This window comes from Corvus moneduloides, chromosome 4 (assembly GCF_009650955.1).
Source record: "Corvus moneduloides isolate bCorMon1 chromosome 4, bCorMon1.pri, whole genome shotgun sequence".
NCBI classification, from domain to species: Eukaryota; Metazoa; Chordata; class Aves; order Passeriformes; family Corvidae; genus Corvus; species Corvus moneduloides.
In genome coordinates, this window is record NC_045479.1 from 22,779,103 (window position 1) to 22,799,774 (window position 20,672).

The 20,672-nt window shown below is 47.4% G+C and overlaps 1 protein-coding gene across 5 annotated transcripts in view; it reads right to left on the reverse strand.

Moving 5' to 3' along the window:
* RBFOX2 (RNA binding fox-1 homolog 2) overlaps positions 1-13,588 on the reverse strand; it is a 179,400-nt gene extending 165,812 nt beyond the window's left edge. For all 5 annotated transcript variants that reach the window (XM_032107747.1, XM_032107755.1, XM_032107751.1 and 2 more), the window contains exon 1: positions 13,382-13,588. In XM_032107747.1, the coding sequence (XP_031963638.1) occupies positions 13,382-13,573 (192 nt within the window). In that variant the 5' untranslated portion in view covers positions 13,574-13,588. The remainder of the gene's footprint in view (positions 1-13,381) is intronic.
* Positions 13,589-20,672: the final 7,084 nt, after the last annotated feature.

Sequence of the window (20,672 nt, forward strand, 5' to 3'; positions counted from 1 at the left end):
TTCAAGCAACTTCATGAAGAGAGTTGCCTCCATGAGGAACACTATGCAATAACCATCTGTATATAAACAAATCATTCAGAGAGCGAAGCTAACTATCCAACAGACTCCGCACCCCAGGAAAATCCATACAAGACACAAAAATATTTACCTAGGAAGTAGAGTTGGGAAGTGACCTATTAAGAAGCTCTCCACTACTTAATGTGACTGTGTTCATCATCAAAAATCCTGCCCAGGAAGTCAGAGGCAGAGAAAGCCTCACAGTGGTAGGAATTCACCCATGGAAGAGGAACAATGCCACATGTTTACTCCTGCCCAAGGGGTCCAGAGATTTAGGGATAGTCTTTAAAATCCTATCCTAAAAACAAAAGTAAAAACTGCCAATCCCAGAACCAATCAGACAGATTTACAGACCTCAGAATCTTTAATTGCAGACTTGCAGCATTTCAGGCATCAAGAAATTGGTGACACAGTATAAGAAACTGCTCAGGAGAATTGTACCTAAAATTTGTGTTTCAGACTAACCCTGAGGATCAGGTAAACTACACAAGCCAAACAAAGCACTTGATACTACTGAGCCAGCAGGGCCAGTCAGTTTGTCCACTGTACTGAAGCGTTTCCAGACTATATGCATCATCTCTTTATCAAGAACCAAATCCAAGAGAAGCAACTTCACAGAACACTTTACAATAGATAGGAGAGCCCAAGCACAGAGATTTTATGTTTATTTAAACACAAACCTCATAAAAGAGCTTGCTAACACCTTGTCAGCAACAGTGACTAGCTGACACCAGGCATCTTGGAAGATTTCAGTGCACAGGAGAATCAAACACACCCATCTCCTGCCACACTTCCCAAGGATGGTCAAGGACAGGCACTCCTTCAGGCAGACTGTCATCACATTCAAGTTGCAGTCAGAGGGTTCCTCTTCTGAGGTAACAGGACCATTCTCTCCAGTTTGCCTGCAGATTCCACACATCTACTAAAACCCAACAGAAGCAAGAACATAGGATGATCCAGATCTACTGAATCACTATCCATTCCCCATCTACATATTAAAACATACAGACTGGCTAGTCTTTCTCTGCACATAGAGATGCCTCAGAGTTTTGGACGCTAGACAGGGTAAGAAAGGAGAACCAGGTCACCAAAGGTGAAAAAGAGTGGCTGGTACAGAAAGGATAGAACCAATGCTATATCAAATGCCACACTGCAAAGCAAGCCAATACCCCTACCAAAACTCCAACGGAGCTGCCAAACTCTGCCCCATGAGCCTATGAGCTACTCCTATGGTAAATGTCTGCAGTAATCATGAGGTCCAAAAATGAAACAAATACCATGCTGGGGGAAAAAAAAAAAGCAATAACTATCTTCCTGTTTTCAGTAGAAAGGTCATGCCTATTTAAGGAAACCTTCCCAAGAAACATGGACATGCTCTATCTACATCCATCAACTGAGAGTCCAGATTTAAGTGTAATCACTCATCAAAGAATTCCTAGTCCTTAAAGGGGTCCTGGTGGAAGCAAATCCAACTCGTGCTCCTCCTGGCATGAAAAGCAGTCACAAATGCCTGATACTGCCCAAGGTGAAAATATCAACCCATTGACCAGCAAAGGAGGAATTATTACTCAACAATTTAGGCAGTGAATAATAGGAGGAAAACACACACACACACACAAAAGAAATCTCATAGCATCTCCATCTATTCAAGTCAACACCTTCCCCATGGGAAACAACCATCCCCAGGAGAACTTACACATTGGTCTGGCTGAAAGAGGGAGATAATACTTAGATATGTTATCAGACCTATTGCCAGAGACATTTCAAGACAGAATATGAAGCATGAAGAATTCTTAGTGGTGCTAATTTGTGATTTATCAACAGATAAAACTTATTTTTCTGAAACTGTAGCATTTGGAACTCACCATATGATATTCTTGTTGAAAGCCAGAAGAGATCAGGCAAGATGGTGAAATGCAGCAAGTCTTTTCTGGAAGGATGTAAGCAGGGGACAGAGCAAACACAAAACCCAGACCTAATTATGAGCATAATTTCAATTTCCTGGCAAAGCCACACACAGACATATATATATATAGACAAATATCAGGTGTTCAGACAATATATACTCAAACACTAGCCTCAGCCTCATTCACCACATCCAAATCCATCACAACAGCAATGACAGGTCACAAGAGGGCACTGAGAGAAGGGATGGTCAGATGGTATGCTGGTTTTGGCTTTCATAGAGTTAATTTTCTTCACAGTAGCTGTTATGGGGCTGTGTTTTGGATTTGTGCTGGGAACAGTGTTGATAATTCAGGGATGTTTTAGTTACTGCTGAGCAGTGCTTACAGAGAGTCAAGGCCTTTTCTGCTTCACCCCACCAGTGAGGAAGCCGAGCATGCACAAGAAGTTGGGAGGGAATACAACCAGGACAGCTGACCCCAACTGACCCAAAGGATATTCCATACCACATGGCATCATGGTCAGCATATAGAGCTGAGGGAAGAAAGTGAAAGGGGGGACATTCAGAGTGAAGTTTGTCTTCCCAAATCACTATTACACATCATGAATCCCCGCTTTCCCTGAGGATGGCTGAACTCCTGCCTGCCCATGGGAAGTGGTGACTGAATTCCTTGTCTTGCTTTGCTTGCATGTGTGGCTTCTGCTTTACCTGTTAAACTGCCTTTATCTCAACCCACAAGTTTTTTTTACTTTTAGTCTTCCAATTCTCTCCCCCATCCCAGCAGGAAGGAGTGAGCAGCTGTGTGGGGCTTAGCTGCCAGCTGGGATTAAACCACAACAGATGGAAACACTACAGAGTTAAGTTCCACTGTAACCCTCTCTATCTGACAATCAAAATCCACAGTCGGTCCATTTCCTTTTACATTCTCCTTCTCTTCTCTGAAGTGTTCTCTGACCCATGGTTGACATCTAACCATCACAGAGACACCACTGTTCCCAAATGCCACTATCACCTCCTGCTGAGTCCATCCCACCATCGCAAATGATGGCCTTGCCTCCTCTGTCTGTGACCTCTCAGCTCAGCTCTCACATGAGGCACTTGGCATGCAGACCACCACCACTCTTAGGAAAATCTAACCAGCCCAGGAAGTCAGACTTTTCCAAGAAGTGCTTAGGTGTAAAGGTCATATCGGGAAAAAGCTGCTAGATCCAGCTGGTGACATTAGCAGATGCCAGGTCTCCACTGGATTTATGTGAGCTTTGGAGAGGACACCAGCTTCATCTTCTCCCCTCACTTCAAGGCAACATATGCAGAGGTACTGCCAGGCTGGTCTTTATCTCCTCTTTCCAAAAAGCAGTGGGATGGGGTGTTTATTCCTCCCCTACAGCTTTATACTACTTACAGTGTTGTAGTCTGACAATCCTAGCAGTAAGATCAGGCATCCAGCCCAAAACTAGGCTTGTTGTCTGCAGCTCTCTGAAGATGACAGAACCTCAGCCATTTAACACAGTTCTGGCCCCCCCCTTTACTCAGCTAAGGAGAACAGAACTGAACACCCATGCAGAAGCAACAAAAAGCAGGCACTGATGGGATACATGAAGGACTCATTATTCAGCAAACAAAAAGGAGATACCAAGCCCATGATCACCCACGTATTTCACCTGTATGCCAAGTGGCAGGATTGCTTTGCAGCCCTAATGTGTCACAAAGTCTCCTCAGCAGAACATGCCTCTCTGTCCTCCTCGCTGACCCCACAAGTGACCACGCTGGGACCTGTGTTCTCAGGAAGGGGGGGAGCTGCCAGTCCCCACGGCAGCCAGCGCAGGGAGCTGGTCAGGAGCTGGTTTCTGCCTTTGCTGTCCACATAGCAGCTCTCTGCTTCCTAACGACCAAAACATGCTTTTTAACTTGAAAGGCAAAGTAGCTACATTCTCTCCTAAAATAGCAACTGCAAAAGTCAAGGGCTGCAGATTAAAAAACAGCAACTATCCATGCAACTTCCAGTGTTTCCTCATGTGCAGGGATGTTACAACAAATCAGGATTATGTGCTATTTTTTCCTAATTCCTGCTTCATTCAAGCCTAGGAAGCACTGTGCTCTGAGCAGTATAAACAGCTGCAGAAACCCAAAGGTGGTTTTGTAGTCTCAGACAAGCAGTATCAATTCTACTTAAAAAGTTAGATTTCAAACCTTATCTTCCAAGTAAAATTTCACTATGATGCTGACCAAGTTCCTTAATTCAAGGTACTCTTCTGGGCTTTAAGATAAAGACAACAACACTGTATAATTGCCCAACATGACACAATTAAGGATTGGTCTATGGAAGCAGCAGGCATCATATACACAGTGGAAGTTGTAGAGAGCTATAGATCAAGGATTAAAACATCACCAAAACCCCACCTCAATAAAAAAGCCCCAGCTACAATCAAAAATACAAATAAAAATAAGTTAGGCTTTAAGTGTCAATCGTTTTTTGGCAAAATTGGTCTTATTACCAGGTACTTCAATCCCCCATTTCCACAATAAGGCACAGTGTACCTTTTCTACCTCTCAGGAAACTAAAAAAATAAAATCATTGGTACCTGTGAAGCACCCACACTACAGTGGTGAGTACTGTAGAAGAGACCATTAAAAATTAATAGGTCTGTATTCGGTGCAAGGTTTAGATTATCTGCAGTAAATTCATATGGGGTCATACATGAGATGAAAGAGAAGGAATGAAATACTGCATAGTCCAAAACATGACCTTACACCCATTTTAACTGGTTACAAAACTCCCATTAAGTTTAATAGCGCCTCAGTGAACACCATCCATTTGCTGCACTCGTGGAGATGAAGTCATTTCTAAAAACATAAAAGCTATGACCGCATAATTGTGACCTCACATGATGTCCTCTTGTCACATTCTCCTGCTGGGCATAGCAGTTACAGGCTATGAGTCCCAGCCCCTTCAGTGTGGATACACCACGTGTTAAAGTCTCCCCAGTCACAGTCTGCTGTGCACAGGTTCTCACCCTGGCACATTCAGTCTCCTCAACCCTTTGTGTGGAGGAAACAGCACCTGCAGTTCCAGTCCACCCAGGACAAACATAACTCCAGCACCACCGCAGAGTAGCACACCTCTTCCTAGAACCAGGGCATTGAGAGTATTCTGCATGTCCACACACTTCAACTTCCACTACTGGACAAAACAAATAACAGGATGGGCAGGTGCTTCAGAAGCCAGCTGGATTCTCCTGCAGGCTGTCCAAGAGACATTCAGATCTGCTGCTGCATATCAGCAGCAGTGGCAACACTTTATTGCCTCCGTTTCCTCCATGATTCAAATCATTCCTCAGGCCAATGTAACAAAAACACCTGTTTCCCACCCTCATACACGCCACCAGCCCCAGGACATCTGCCTGTACCATGCTGCCAGCCCCCCTTTCCTTCGGTGTGCCCCACGGTTCCACCTGCTGCAGCAACATCACAGCCCAGGCTTCCTTCCCTGACTGAACCTTTTGGATCTCCCCAGGCTGTGTGGCTGGTCATACTCATGGGAGCAGAAGCAGCATCACTCAGAGAGAGAGGTCATAAATCCCAGGAACCACCTCAGGTCGCTCCAAAGCTGAGCTTCAAGAATTGGTACCTACAGGCAAGGAGAAGCACCGACAAAACCTACTCCATCCTGGTCCAGCTTTGCTCCAAAGCTGCACAGGGCTTTTAACATGAAATAAGGGTAGGAAAGAGGCCTCTGATAGACCTGCTTTCCAGGACAGCAGGGTACAAAGGCTAATGAAGAAGCCATTGCTTGCACTTCCCCTCATTTCTTCTTCCCACAAAAAGGAAGCAAAGCCACAGAACAGAATAAAACCAAAGAGCCAGACAGAGACAGCTCAGAAGCACGATCTCTCATAGGAGCTGCTCAGAGTCATGCTTGGCTACTCTGCCGGCAGGTCCAGGGAGCCAGGCAGAAGGTGCCCAGCCCTGCAGCAGGGCAGAGCCTGGCCTCATGCCCCCCTCACTGCCTGAGGTCAGTGAGCAGGCTGGAGGAAGGGCAACCTTCCCACCCCTATCTGGGCAAGGGAACAGCAACCACAAGCAGCAAATTATAGCACCAGGATCCCAGCTAGAGCCTGCCCTCAGCCCACACGGCACTAAATCAAGGCTTTTTAGTGATGCCTTGGTGGAATTTTCTTCCTGGGCATCACCGTCAACGGTGACAACCAACCCAAATGCCTGCAAGAATCTCCTACAGAAATAGCAGTGGGAAAGCTGTGCAGAAAGTCTCCATTAAAAGAGCACAATGCTCCAGTCCCTTGAAGAAACCTGAGCCGGATCCAGATCCCAAGGCCTCAAAGGCCCCTGGGGAGCATATTTTGATATTTGTGACACACAGAAAAGCCACATAAGGTTGATTCTTTAGCCTATTAAAAGAAATTTAGCTATGTACACTCAGAGGGAAAAGTGCTGACACGATGAGGGTTTTTTCCCCCTTAAATGTTGCAGCTTGATCCTGATCTCTATGCTAATACCTGCTTTATTCCTGAGGCAATTATGAGCAGATAAAACCCAATAAAGTCATACAAGAAAAGCAATAAGTGCTTCTATTCCAGGCTCTTTGAAGCAAGTATCCAATCCTTCTGCACCACAAACTCTCCTAGATAAAGGCAAACATAAGCAACAGCCCCAGTAACGCACAGCCACTTCAAAAACATGCCAGTCTGAATCCCACTGTCCTATCCAAGTAGAAGATCTCATTACCTCTTTTCTAACCAGTGTGAATCACAAGTACCCTCTGCCCACACTCCAAAGGTTAGGAGGCGGCACAATGGTATAGCTGATTGAACACCAATGTCGCACCTCATGAGCTGACAGAAACTGCTGAAGTTTCCTGCTCTGCCCAAGCAGATGCTGGATCCAGCTCTAGTTCAGCTGATGCTGCTCATTAAACAAGAGGGCTTTTGTATACAATCTTCCTTTCTTCATGGCCACTTAAATACATCGTCGTATCACCGCTAAGGAGTTGGAGTCGCTTTCCTTTGGTCCAGCAAGAGAGCTGAAGGGGTGGTTTAGATAGATGCCGTATGTACGTGGGACAAGCCAAACAAGAGAGAGACTGGAACAGTTCACAAACACCCTGGAAATCTTCCAGAACAGAGAACACAGGTTACAAACCCAGAAAAATATGTGGCATTTCTCAGCAAAGCTTTCCTGCAGGAGAGGTACCCAGGCACAGCTCAGCAGGACAACTTGGCAGAGCCCTGACAGGGAACACTGCAGGGTCAGGATGGTGGCATGGTCCAGGACTGGCGAGGACTGTTTCATACAGCCCCTGCCATCGCTGGACTTGGCCCTGACAAACATCTCTAATTTGACCTGGAAAAAAGGAGGTGCACACAAGAAAGTGAAGCAGAGGGAGGGGGAAGCATGCTGGGGAAAATGTATACACATCTTTCAAACTGAATTTACAACAGATTGCTGGCAAAATTAAATTTACTGGAGAGCAAAGGGAGTTAAGGCCCAAAATGCAGTCAAGCAGCTCTAATCCCTAAACATCGGGATTATCTCATGACAGCTACACTCGGGTGTCCACTCAATACCACTGTAAAATGTAGATCAACAGAATGCTTCAATGAACTGGAACTCGTTACCTCTAATTGCTTCTCTCACTTCTCTTCTGGATGTTCCTCTGATCCCTCAGCCACCACATTTCAACAGCAAACACACACACAGAGAAAGTCAAGTAATATCAGAGACGGGCAAATTAACTAAGAGATTTCCAGACAACCAACACATCTGCCCTTCTCTTTCACTTCATATAAAAACTAAGGTTTGCTGAGTGCCACAAGTCAAGTCAGCAGCATAGAGTGATAGGTTTTAAAACACCTTCAACTAATGTGATTCCTAACATTTTCCAGAGGGGCAGAGGTTTCTGTGCAGCCAACCAAACACTGCTAACGACAGGCTTTATTTTTCCAATCTAACAGGGGTATGTCCTTCAGCAGCAGTTTCCAGGGGGCCACAGACCACACACAGAATCCTGTTCAGATCTGTCTCAACTTCAGTTTAGCTTCCCTATCTCTAGTGCAAATGAAGCAGTTGATTTATTTTATTTTACTGCTGCCTCCTTTGCATCTCGTGAGTTCTGGTACTCCTGCTGCCACCAGGCAGTCACTGAAAGCACAGTCCCAGTAAAGCACAAAGCCAGCACAGGAACACAGCTGCTAAACCTTCAGTGACCAGCACTTCTTTGAGACAACCTTGACCACAGAGGTGCAAACCCCCAATGCAAAAGGGCAAGGCAGGGACCCTGCTTGCTGGTTCACTAGGAGGAACAGCTGGCAGAGGGTATTGCACAGGATGTGCCTGGGAGCTGCTCCAAACTCAGCTAGGTGAGCAACCTTTCCAACATGCAAGGGAGAGACCAGGCTTCCTGCAAAATACCAGAACGCTTGTATTTCTAAACGGGAATTCTGAAAGGAAAAATAAAAACCTTATGTCTACAGCTGGTACACATATGCAGAAGGAAACCATCTCCAGTAGAGCCAGACCTCTCTTTGGCTTCCAACCTCACAACTGTGGCCATCACCTTTGAACACAAACCTCTGGAATCTACAGAAAAATACTGAGAGAGCCGGGAGGAGTACATGCAGCATACTTCAGTCGGGCTTTCCATTTTCCTGAATATGGCAAGAAAAGAGCCAACAGTAAAGCACTCTTAACAACTCTAAAATCCCAACTTTCAGCCTGTTTGCCAAAGGTTTTCTTTGAACCGGAGATTTTCTAAGTGTTCCCAGACTGCGTCAAGTCTAACTCATAACATTCAAATATTAAAAAAACAAAGGCCAAAAGCAAACAGAGAAACAACAACAAACTTAGAGGTGATTCATTACATCTCATCACATCAGCAATTCTCTGTCAAAACAGCATCCCAGAAAACCTCATCCTGGATCCAAGGCAGGGGTCAGCTTCGATAGATTGGAACTTCGCTTCTTTTACTGTAATATCTTGTATCCCTTGCATTGCTCTGCATCTCTTTACAAAGACAGCCATGCCATGAAAAATAAGAGGGAGGAAAAAGCTAACCTGATTACACAGCTTTTCCACAATTTACTGGAACGAGATGTTCTCTTCTGTAAGATTTAAAAATACAGACTTCCAAAGGGTCCCTCACAGCACAAAAGCTGTTATTCACTGGCCCCTTCTCGACTACAATCCCAGTCAGCCCTCTCACTTGTAAACCCAAACCTACCTAGAAATTATCAGCAGACCAATTTCTTGCCATCCTCTGGAGCACCACAAACAGGCCACAGCTTGAGCAAGGATACTGGCTGTCATGAAGCACCAGTCATGTCCCCACTCTCCCCTTTCTGGGGCACGCTGCAGTTCAAGGTTTCCAGTCACTGTGCTGGAAAGGAGTCAGGCTGGTAGAGGGTGTCACAGACCATCTTCTGGCTCACGGTAGGATGAGAAACTGCAGACTTTCCTGTAGAGCAAAGACTTATCGTCTATTACATCATCGTTTAGTCACAGGGGACTGATCTCAACACCACTAGTCATCTTTATGAACCCTGTGCAGACATGGCTGAATGACACACAAAGTCACCACTCATTGCTGCCACTAAAGGTTTATGTGAACTGGGCAAGGCACAGACCACAGCTGCATTAACTGTCTGTCCTGACCAGTTGGCCACACTCATGGCTGCAAGAAGAGTAATTCTCCCAAATACTCAGGGATACTGAGCACACAAGTCATTCATGAAAGAGGAACAAGGATCAGCTCTGTTCACACCTTACATCTAATTCCACCCATATATTATAACCAGGTGTAATTTTAATTTTCTAACCAAACTAGACCCCATAAAAAAGCTAAATCAAAATTCAGCTTGGGAACTGAATGAGGAGTTGATTAACTTATCCAACCCGATGCAAAGCAAAGGGAATGTATTTTAGTAACTTTGTCAGCAGTGTAAGCTGTCTGGTACACCTCTAGCACCTGGAAGGGGAAGACAAAAAGAGCACCATGGAATTACACCCTTGTCTGCAGTTTTAAAGAGAAAGGGACACTTCCCAGCTAGCCACAACACTTCTCATCTTTCATCATGCAAGGAATGGAGGAGGAGAGGGATTGTTGCAAGGGTACTTTCTTTTCCATCTGTGCAGCAGTCAGTGTTTTCTGACAAAAAGCAAATACAGCTGCATCAACAACTGCATTTCAGTGAAGTTTCACAAGTGACTTAGGCTAATATAACTTTCTTTTTTTTTCCTCTTCTCCCCTGTGCTAGGCATTATTTTTACCCAGATCAGCAAGCTGATCCAAATGATTCAACCATCCAAGTCAGCAAACAGAGCATGAGGTATTTCCTTACCAGTATTTATACAGTTAAAAAGCAGCAATACCTTTGGGACCCTTTACTTCCAAAGCTTACAAACCTATCCAAATACTTCCAGGTGACATTCCAGGTGGCATTTGACTTTTGCCATTTATGGAACAGAGGGAGCTAAAAACCAGCAGTTCCTGGTAGACCTTTTCCTCCCACGCCACGATTAACTGAAATATGTCCCAGAAGCAGATAGCAGCCATGATCCGATTTGTCCCAATCCCAACTCAAGCAGCTTTACACCACCCTCCTAACAAGATCAGCACTGGCCAAACACCATTTATCCGGCCTGATCAAAGATGGATTAGATAATGAAACCCTAACTGCATAAGCTGTCTGAGCATGCTGGCCTGAGACAGCAGTAAACAAGAAGCCCAGCAGATTTAAGGGCTACTCAAAGCTTTTAGGCACCCTCTGCCCCAAGGTCTTAATAACTCGCTACTATCTTATCTTCCTTTGGGCTAGTTTTGATATGTCACAATAACAGGCTCCCAAAAAATCTATTAGTTTTACAGCTACATTAGTAATTTCTACAGCTAAATGATTCTACAGCATTACATGCTGTGTTTATACCGTGAGCCACTGGTAGGTAGGGGTTATGCAAAGAAGAAATGGTGGTGGGCATGGCATTCCGTGATTCCTTGCTATCAGCCCAGAGACACGAGGTCACCAAGTTTACACAGCAATAGCCTGTGGCTCTGGAACAGGAAGTAGAAAATTGACAGGATCTCCAGGAAAAACAAGGTACAACAGTTGCTGGTGTTATTTCCAGCTTTCAGAAAGCCTCTAATACATATGAGAGGGAGAAAAAAAAACCATCAAAGAATAGGCTCTTTATTCCTCCTGTAAGCATTACATACAGTTAAACATAGAGGATTTACTAAAAAGAACCCGTTATTCTAAAATAAGGTACTTCAAAAGAAGGCACTATCTGAACAGAAATCCGCATGATAGGCAACCTTGTGTTTTGTCTTTTAAGTAAAAAGATAACGAATTTCCCAAACATTAAAGAACACATTTTTCCTATCTCTGATATTATTTGTAAGTTTGTCTTAAAATTTGGTACTGCTTGCATGCAGACATGAGAAGATTCTCCAAATATATAAACTACAGTCTTTAAAAACTAAAAAAAGTCAAGGGAAAATACTGAACATAGAATCACAGAATGGTTTGGGTCAGAAAGAACCTTAAAGATCACCTAGATCCAAATAATGGTACACATTTGTAAATATATACATACAGACATACATGTTTATTTTCATCTTTTATAATAAAAGGACTGAAAAATCTTTTCCATATATAAATACATATGGAAAGATTACAATTACACTAAGAATGCCAAATAAGTACAATATGGGTGCCCTAATCTGAAAAATAGCTACACCGACTACAGACGCACTTAAAAATTGGACTCTAGTCGTTGCACCTCACCTAATTTCTCCACTGCTTCCCACTATCTGATACAGAAATAGACCCCAACTTTCTGCTAGTTAATTCCACAATCAATCCCTAGTATCATGACCACCAGCACTACACACTGCTGCACACACACACTGTTGCAGCAGCCCCATGGCTGAACGCTGCAATCTTACTATCTTGCATTATTCATTGAACAGACAACAAAGCACTTTTAAATGTAAATATAGGAGGGGAGTCTTTTATCTGTAGAGAAATTTCACCCATTTGCAATTAAAAACAAACAAAAAAAATCAGACTTTTGCTAAACCAGTCCAAGTCCCTTCCTAGGCAATTTTCAGTTGATTTACCCCAGTTTACGTCAACAACAATCAGTTAAGCCACTATATGCAGGGTAAACTGGTGCATCTTCTGTAACTACACAGGACCTCTGCCTCAGTTCAACTCTGAAGAGCTGGAAGAATTTCATGTCACCGTGTTTGTGCACTCATTCATAACTCCTAGCAAGACACACCGTATAAACACTCCTTCGATGCTGAGCATCTTTCTCCTTGCAATTGTACACATTGCCTGAGTCATACTTGAAACCTACATGTGGGAGAACACACTACTTCAAGGGATAAAAGAGCACAGCAGGATTTTCACTGGCTCGTGGGAGAGCACAAGCAGCAGCACTTGGATGCGAAGCTCCAGCAACCGCTCAGGCCACACCATCACACTGGGGAAAACATGATGCTGTGGGGTGGTGGAGAGACCACCATGAAAGACTAAACATCAGACAGAACCACAAACAAAACCTTCCTGCTGCAAGCAGGAAGAGCAATTCTAGAACATGAAAACTGGGGACAGCCTGGGAAGTAAAAAGGGAAGAGCGTTGGCCAGTATTTGGCATCTTGATGAGAAGCACCATGGAGAGAACAGGATGCTTCCCTTGGAAAGCCAGGAGCACTTACCAACCCGAAAAAGGGCGAGAAGAGAAACAAGTTCAGATGAATAAATCACGCTGCTTCCAAAGAGCTTTGACATACTCATCACGAGAGACACAAGCAGAAAAGACCAGTGCAACTGCCATAATAAAACAATCCTCCACAACACCCAAACAAAGGGAGGCAGAAACACCTTGGCAGCATCACCCCACAAACACAAAGGCCAATGCACCTGGAACAAGCGATGTTTTGGGGACGATCAAGCCGCGCTGGCAGGAGACGACAGAAACGCGGGATCCCGAACCAACCTAGAAGACGCCCCACTACCCCTCTTCTCCCCCTTCCCAGGCAGCACCTGGGATTTCTCCTAACACAAGCCCCAAGCGCCGCGGGCAAACCCGCTGCCGCTGCCCCGCGCCCGGCCCCGACACCGCGGCCTCCCCGCGCTGCCCGGCGGTGCCCGGAGCGCCGGACCCGGCGGCGGCTCCCCCAGGGCCCCGCGCCGCCGCCCCACGTGCTGGGCAGCGCCCCCGGGAGCCGCCCGGCTCGGGTCGGGGAGCCCGGGGGGATCCCCGCTCGCCTCGCTGCCCGCGGGGAAAGGGCCGCACGCCCGAGCGCAACGCGCCGAATCCCGCAAACCGAAATCCAACGCGGCCCGGCCCGGCCGAGCCCCGGGGAGGGAGAGCCGGGGACGGCCCGGCCCTGCCCGCTACCTGCATGCCGCCGCCGTCGGCCTCCGCCTCCGTCCGCAGCCGCTTGCTGTGGCCGCCCTCCGCGCCGTCCCCGCCGGCCATGGGCTGCTCCAGCTCCGGCTCCCGCTTCACGCCGCGGGCGGACCCCGCGCCGCCGCCGGCCAGGAGCTGCGGCTGTGGCTGCTGCTGCGGGGGCTGGCCGCCCTCCGCCATCCGCGCCGCCGGAGCCCCGGCCGTCCCCCGCCGCGATCGCCCCGCTCTGTCACCGCAGCGCCCGGCGCTGCCGGGGAAGCGGGAGCAGCAGGAGGAGAAGGACGGCGGCGAGCCCCGCGCCGCGACCGGAGCAGCAGCGGGCGCGCCGGGCTCCGACCCACCGGAGCGCCTCGGTCACGGGCTCGGCGGCGGCTGGGGAGGGGCCGGAGCCCCTCGGCAATCTCCGGAAAAGCCACCGGAGCAGCGCGACCCCCGCTCGGAAACCTTCGGCGGTGCCGGGCGGGGCGGGGCGGGGCGCGGGCGGAGCGTGGGGCGGGGCGGGGCCGCCGCGGGGCTCCGGGCGCCGCGGAGCCGCGCGGGGCGGCGGGAAATGGCCGCTCGGCCGGGCCGGCCCGCGGCACCGCGCTCCGCTGCCGGGCTGCGCCGAGCCCGCCGCCGGTCGGGCCGCGGCCGCCCCGTGGGGGCCCGCGGTGGGTGCGGCACCCCCGGAGGGGCTGCGGCGGTCACGTTGGCCGTAGGAGTGCGGGGCACCCACCCCTCGGGCAGAGCCGGGTCCCCCGTCGGTGGCCGGCTTGGTCCCGGCCCAGCTGGCGCAGGGCCGCCTTTCGGGGTGAGGTTTCCGCAGCTCTCCCAGTAAGGAACTGAGGCGAATCTGGGGTGATGGGTACTGGCTTGAACCTCCGCTTCAGGAGCATCCAGCAGCAAGGGATGTGCTGCCCAGCCCCGAAGCTCCGTATCCCTGCTCAGCACAACCTCACATCACTCTGCCTTGTGTTCTTTCCGACCTTTTCCAGGCCTCCTCCGTGCACCTCACTCCAGGGCTCACCTCACGGCCCTAGAGCACATCTGATTTCTTGAGAAAGGGGCTTCACTTGTTTCCTGTCCCTCCATGGGTTTCTCCTGCACTTTTATATATATACATATATATATGTATGTATGTCTGTATGTATCCTCATTTTTATATGACTTCCAGCCAAATGGAGACACCAGTCTGCAAGAACCCAAAGCCTATTCATTGGCTGTTCTGTGTGTCTCCACGTTTTTGATCTTGAGGAGCAAATTCGGAATCCTCAACCAAAGCATAAACTTGATTTTATTATGCAGCTGCTATCTGGTAGCACTGAGGACAATGTCTGCTCTAGAATGAGGAAGGCATAGGCAGCCTGTATTGTCCTGAAAGTAGTCTGGAAGCCATGGCAACTTGATGGAGAACTAATCCACAGATCATAATACAAATCTGTGGTTGGCTTGATTATGGGATGGGAATCACACTCTACTTCTGCCTCCAAACTAAAAATGGAGTTGGTCGGTGTGAGTCAATGAACACTGAGGAAGCCTTTCTTGACTTTTCTAATATCACCATGTGTAACAAAGCCTGGGGACCAGTTAGATTGTCTTAATGTTCCATAGTCCCTGTGCATGCTACATCTGTTGATCTTCATGAAATTATAGAGCCTTTGGTTTTGAGTGACAGTTACCATACGTGACTCTAGTCTTCCCTTACACCACATTTTTTCTCATCCAAAAATAGTTTTCAAGGCCATGTTGAAAGCTATTTTAAGTGGTATGTTTTGTGCTGAGGTGCCAGCTTGTCTCCTCCAGTGACGGGGGAAATCTCTTTTTTCAAAATGACTACAAATCCCCACAGAGTGGCAGGCACCCAGAAGACAATTACATGCAGCTTTTGTCTGCTCACCCACCAAGGGTAAACACATGTCTCATTCATCTTGACTGGGTTTGATAAAATGAGCCAGACTGTCAAACAACATTGAAGGAACATGTTCAGTCCACTCTTGGCTTGGAAAGAAGCTGAATTCTCATGACTGGGATGCTGCTCATACAGAGAAAAGCATCATTCCTGTATTTGTCTTTCTGCCCTAATTTTGACAAGGGGTTCTACATGAAGGGTCCAGGTTAAGGTATTGCCTGTGAGGAGCTGCAGAAGGCTTCAACCTTCAGATGAGTTAGGAATGAACAATTTGGAGATAAATCTGTATGTGCACTTGGGAGCACTCCTCTCACTGTGGTAACTGAGTGTCTGATGCTTCCCTTGGGGATATCAAAGAAAGGAGTCGCTTTATGGTGCCCAGCCTCCATTTTTCTCTTCACCTTCTCCTAACCCCATTTTCACCATCTCCTGCCATGCAGGTGCCAAAGGTGCTGCCAGTTCTCCCTTGCATCCTATGTGAACACGGTCTGTGCCACAGAGCAGCTCCTGGCAGAGCTGGCAGTGCCATAGGCACATCCCTTGGCAAGGCATTTTTGGCTGGCTGTGGTCTGCAGCCCACCAGGGGAGGAGCCAGGACCACCACGGAGCACAAAGCACCCTCGGTTATGGTGCAGGTGAACAGAGCTGAGGGGGGTACTGTGCCCTCCTACCAAAGTGACCTGCAGCTGCCACCACCCTGCTCTGTGCCATTGCGAGCTTTCTGACATTACTGCCGTGTTACTGCATATTACTATTTATCCAGCTCTTTCCATTTCCTCTTAAAATAAGATTAATTAATTTATCTTCATGGTATGTTTGTTGGTTTGGTATTATCCCCATTTAACAGATGGGATATGAGGCATTCCTGAAGTCACAAAAAAGCTTTTGAGCTGAGACACAATCTTAATCCGTTGATTTCCTTTCACACAACCCAGCTGCCTTTTAGGTATTTGTGTGTGACATCTGAGACATACTAAACAGACAGCTGACTCCTCTGTTAACCCTTCCACTGCTGCACAGCACTCTTGCCAAAGGCTCCTATGTGCTGTGATTTCGTGGATGAGTTTGCAGAGCGCTCACCAGTGCTTTGTCTTTGACAGATCAAAGAGAGGCAATCCTAAGAAATGTTATCCTTGCAGAGAGCTCCCAGAAGCTGGCATGAAGAGTGTATCTTTCCTGAACAGATTCCCATCATTTTAGAATAAAATTGCTGTGGTTTCCTCCCCCCAGAAGGATACCTTCTGAAGAGATTCCTTGGAGAAACATGTGCTGGTGTCTCCCACTGGGCTGGAGATCAGGTGGCATCAGGATGCCGGGTGTGAAACATCTATGGAAGTACAAAGGGCTGGGTCCCAGAACGTGCTTGAATGGAGCAGAGGCAGTGACTCAGGCAGGTTCTAAGGCACAGGCATGATGAGAGGCACAAACTCACTCATTAGTCTTTGGCCCAAAGGCATAGAATTCATTCCAAGACACTTCAAAGCAAATCTCTCCTCTCCACCACCACAACTGAGAACTGTTTCTTGCTGCTTCCATCATCTACACACGATGTCTCACCTTGCTGACCAGCTCCCTCTTGCCCCTTCAGCCTCCAGCAGCTTTGTTCCTCTCCTTCATGGAGGATTTTGTCTCTCTGCTAAGCAGGTCAGGTGGGACCTAGTGCCTTGCCCAACCCTGCTCATTCCTGCTGTTTCTGTCCAGTCAAACAAACCTCTGAAGCCAAATGCTCTTCCTCCTCACAGCAGTACTCCCACGGGTAATGAAGTGCCGCCAAGGTAAAGTTTCAGCCTGGACTTTGGCCCTGGTTTCGCGGGAAGCGGCGATGGAGCTTTCCATAGTAACGAGTGTGGGTAAATGTTTCTTCTTCCTTATCTCAGGCCAGCAATTTGCTACAAAATTTTACCAGCAGAAGCTGCCTTTTCTTGTAACCAATGAAGACATAGCTAAAAATACATAACCTAAGTCAGCAAAATCCAAAGACCTTGTCACCTGGCCCAAACCGTGTGCCAGGAGGATGCCAGTGCCCAAGCAGTGGCAGGATGCCAATATCAATATGTCACTGTGACGCAAAGGTGCTGGCAGCTGTCAGTCACTGGATCAGCACCCACAAGGCACCCGCTCTTTTCCCAGTGCCACCTCTTGCAATGAGGACACCTGGCTTCAGCAGACACCTCCAAGCACCTCGGCACTCCAGCAAGGCAGCAGTGTCAGCAGCTGGGAAACTACCAGAGAGCTCAAAGCAAAACTTTCCTGACTCATTTTCCTGTTTCCTGCAAACATCGCTGCGGCACATTTATTGTTGCTGTTTGATTGGTCTGTGGTTCTGTGGGGCATCAGGCTGTACAGCAGGTCTGGCATTTTAGGTGTCCTGATGCTGCTAAAGCAGGATGGCACCTGCAGCGCAGATGCAGTTACCTGCATGGATGCAATTAGCATAAAAATGCCATCTGTCTGCACTGCTTATGCCTGGGGGGGATAGGGAATAAAGTGGGTCCTTCAGCACTTCTAACATTAAAGGGCATCCCACTATATCCCAGCAACGTATAAGAGCAGAATGGTGTGTGAAGAACATATCTGGGAAATGAAAGGTCTCTTGTTTTCCTGTTGAGATGACAGGGCTGACTAGATAAATAAGACCAAGATAAAGATAAACAGTGTGAGCCACAGAGGTACCACAGGGTACCTCCCTTCATGGGGGCACAGACCAGAAGAAGAAAAACCTCATTGGCTCTCCCCTATCCGCTGGGTGCCAGAGATCCAGTACCGGGGAAATACCCGGCACTTATTCTCCTCGGCTGCCTGTCACGAGTGAGCCAGAGGCTGCTGAAGGCTGCAGCCCACATCAATGGGCCAGTAGTGGCAGCTGTTGATGCAGTCCTCCAGTGGCCTAGCTGCACATCTCTGGCCGTGTCTCAGAAGCACCTCAGGGTTGTGCCACCCTCTCCTCTCTCAGACATGAGCCTGCAGCAGCCTGACATTACTATTCAGCTTACACGGGCACAGAGACAAAGAGAGAGTACAAATCATTATTTGCAACTGTGCATTTCCAAATAGGCTGGAGGCCGCACAGCTTGAGAAGGGCAAATGCCCTGCTGGAGGCAACATTCATTCCTGGTGTAACAGGCAGATAGAGCAAAGGACAAAGCAAAACATTCTCTGTGGTGGCTGGGCATGTCATGAAACAGAACAGGGCTTATCATGTAACTCCTGTTCATTTTCAGTGAAGCACCCTGTTTGTTAGGGCCCTTTAGCTACAACTCAATTTACTACAAGGCTGATCCCTGGAGTCGAGGCTGATTCTTCCTCCCTAATTGGTTTATTGAAGAGCTTCTGAAAGTGCATTCTTACCCACAAAATGCCAAACTAAGCTGGTCCTTAGCAGGGCTCACTGCACAAGAGGAGCCGTCTCCCAGCGCAGAGAATAGCTTGCAGATATTTTCTGCAGCAATCTCGGTATCACCTTTCACTTCTGTGACTGATTCAGGGATAAAGAAAGGGTGTGTGGTTGAAGCTGGCCCACACCCTGATGTTTCCCAGCTGTTCAAGCCTTCCCCTGAGACATCCGCCATCTGTGCAAATTACAACAGCATGAATTACGCCTCGGGATCCAAGCCACAGAAGTGTTTCCAGGATTGCTCCAGCTTTTCACTATTCCAAACATTTTGCAGGTCCCTCCTCTGCTGCTGCTAAAGTTTAATCTCTTTGTATCTGCCACGCTCACAGTTTTCCAGTTCCATTCTGTATATTTTCCTTGGTCTCAACTTCCAACTGAAATTTCCACGTGTCCCCTCGTACTTATTCAACTTTCCAGATCACGGCACATCCATTATAGATGACTCCACCTGCTGGCTATCCAGCAGTCCAGCATTCGCATCGCAGGGACTGTGAGACGCAGTACTACTTACTCGCATAAACATGACTCCAAAATCGTGCCCTGAGATTGTACATTTGATGTAAAAGATGGTCAATTTTCCTTCATGTAGAAAAGTGCTCTGTGAATTTATGGTAACATTGTACCAATAAGCACTTGCAATCTGATTTTACCCTGTCATAATGCTATTTGCTGTTGATACAGCACAATTTCAAATAAGATTTGAAAACATATTTTTCCTTTTTTTTTTCAGTGTGATTTCTCCACTCTAAAAATAGTTACTGCCTCTTTGGCTTCAGATCCAAATTAGAAAATGGTGGTAAAGCACAATAAATACTCTGTGTATGAGCCAAGAGGATATTTATAAAGTAAGTCAACCTCCAATTTATAAAGAAAATCCCCCATGTATGCTACATCTGCATAAATACTAAGATTTCAGATAAACTCCCAATGCGTGCGGGCACACAGAGCCAGCTGGGTCAAGACAACTGACTCTGCAAGAGCGGAAGAAATCCTTCGCTTGTGATTCAGTGTGACATTTTAGCACTTGCTTAACTTTAAGCATGAGAAATATCATTGCAATCAATGAGGTTATTGACGTCCTCGTGGACAAGGCAAGGACTCTGGTGCCTGTCCCTTGCACACATCCAGAGCAGCTCTGTAAGTCGCAGGCAGGGAAGCTGCCTACATCTCTCTCAGAACACATCTGTCTGCCCTGCTGATTGCCAGTGCTCTCCTATCCCCAAGAAGATGAAATTATTTCAAATGCAATTTGTAGCCCCCCTTGGAAAAAAAAAAAAAAGGCTAAGCCTCTCACCCGGAATCGTCCGAAATCCAGACAACACATAATCCACTACAGGAAATATAAATGCCTAATGCAATTTTATAGGCAGCTGGAGGGTGCCAAGTTTGCTAGCCCACATGATAGGTTGTGGATTTCTCTGTGGAAAACAAAAAAAAAATTAAAAAAAAAAACAGGCAGGGAGAGGGCTGGACTATAGGCTCCCCTCAGTGATCCTCAAGCCTTGGGAACTTCAGCTGTGGCTGCTGGCAAGAAGGGGCCGCTAATCCCACAGTCTGTAGCAACCAGAAACACAGCCATATTTAGTCATGTTTTCCAGCCCCTTCTCCTATTCCTGCCTGCTGAACAGCCATTTGGAAGGTGGTCAGGGCTAGAGATTCAAACCAAAAGGAAACGTTACCAGCCCATGCAAAATTCCGAAAGGGATATCCACAGCTCTGCGAAGCTGATGATAAAACTGTGGTGGAAATCCCTGCCTGAGTGACACTGGAGCTGGCCAGGGATAGCAGCCCTGTGCTGTAGGGTCTGGCTGACCCAGAAACTGGCTGTTTGACTCAGGATTACCATCTCATGCTGGCCACTCCCTCCAGAGACTTGTGTCTGACTTTATTAATACCGCTTTTCTTCATGCAACTCAGATGGAGCTTAGGTGGTTTGGGTAACACGGGTTAAATATGGAACGGGGAAATCACCACAGTCTCCCAAGTAAGTGCTGTAA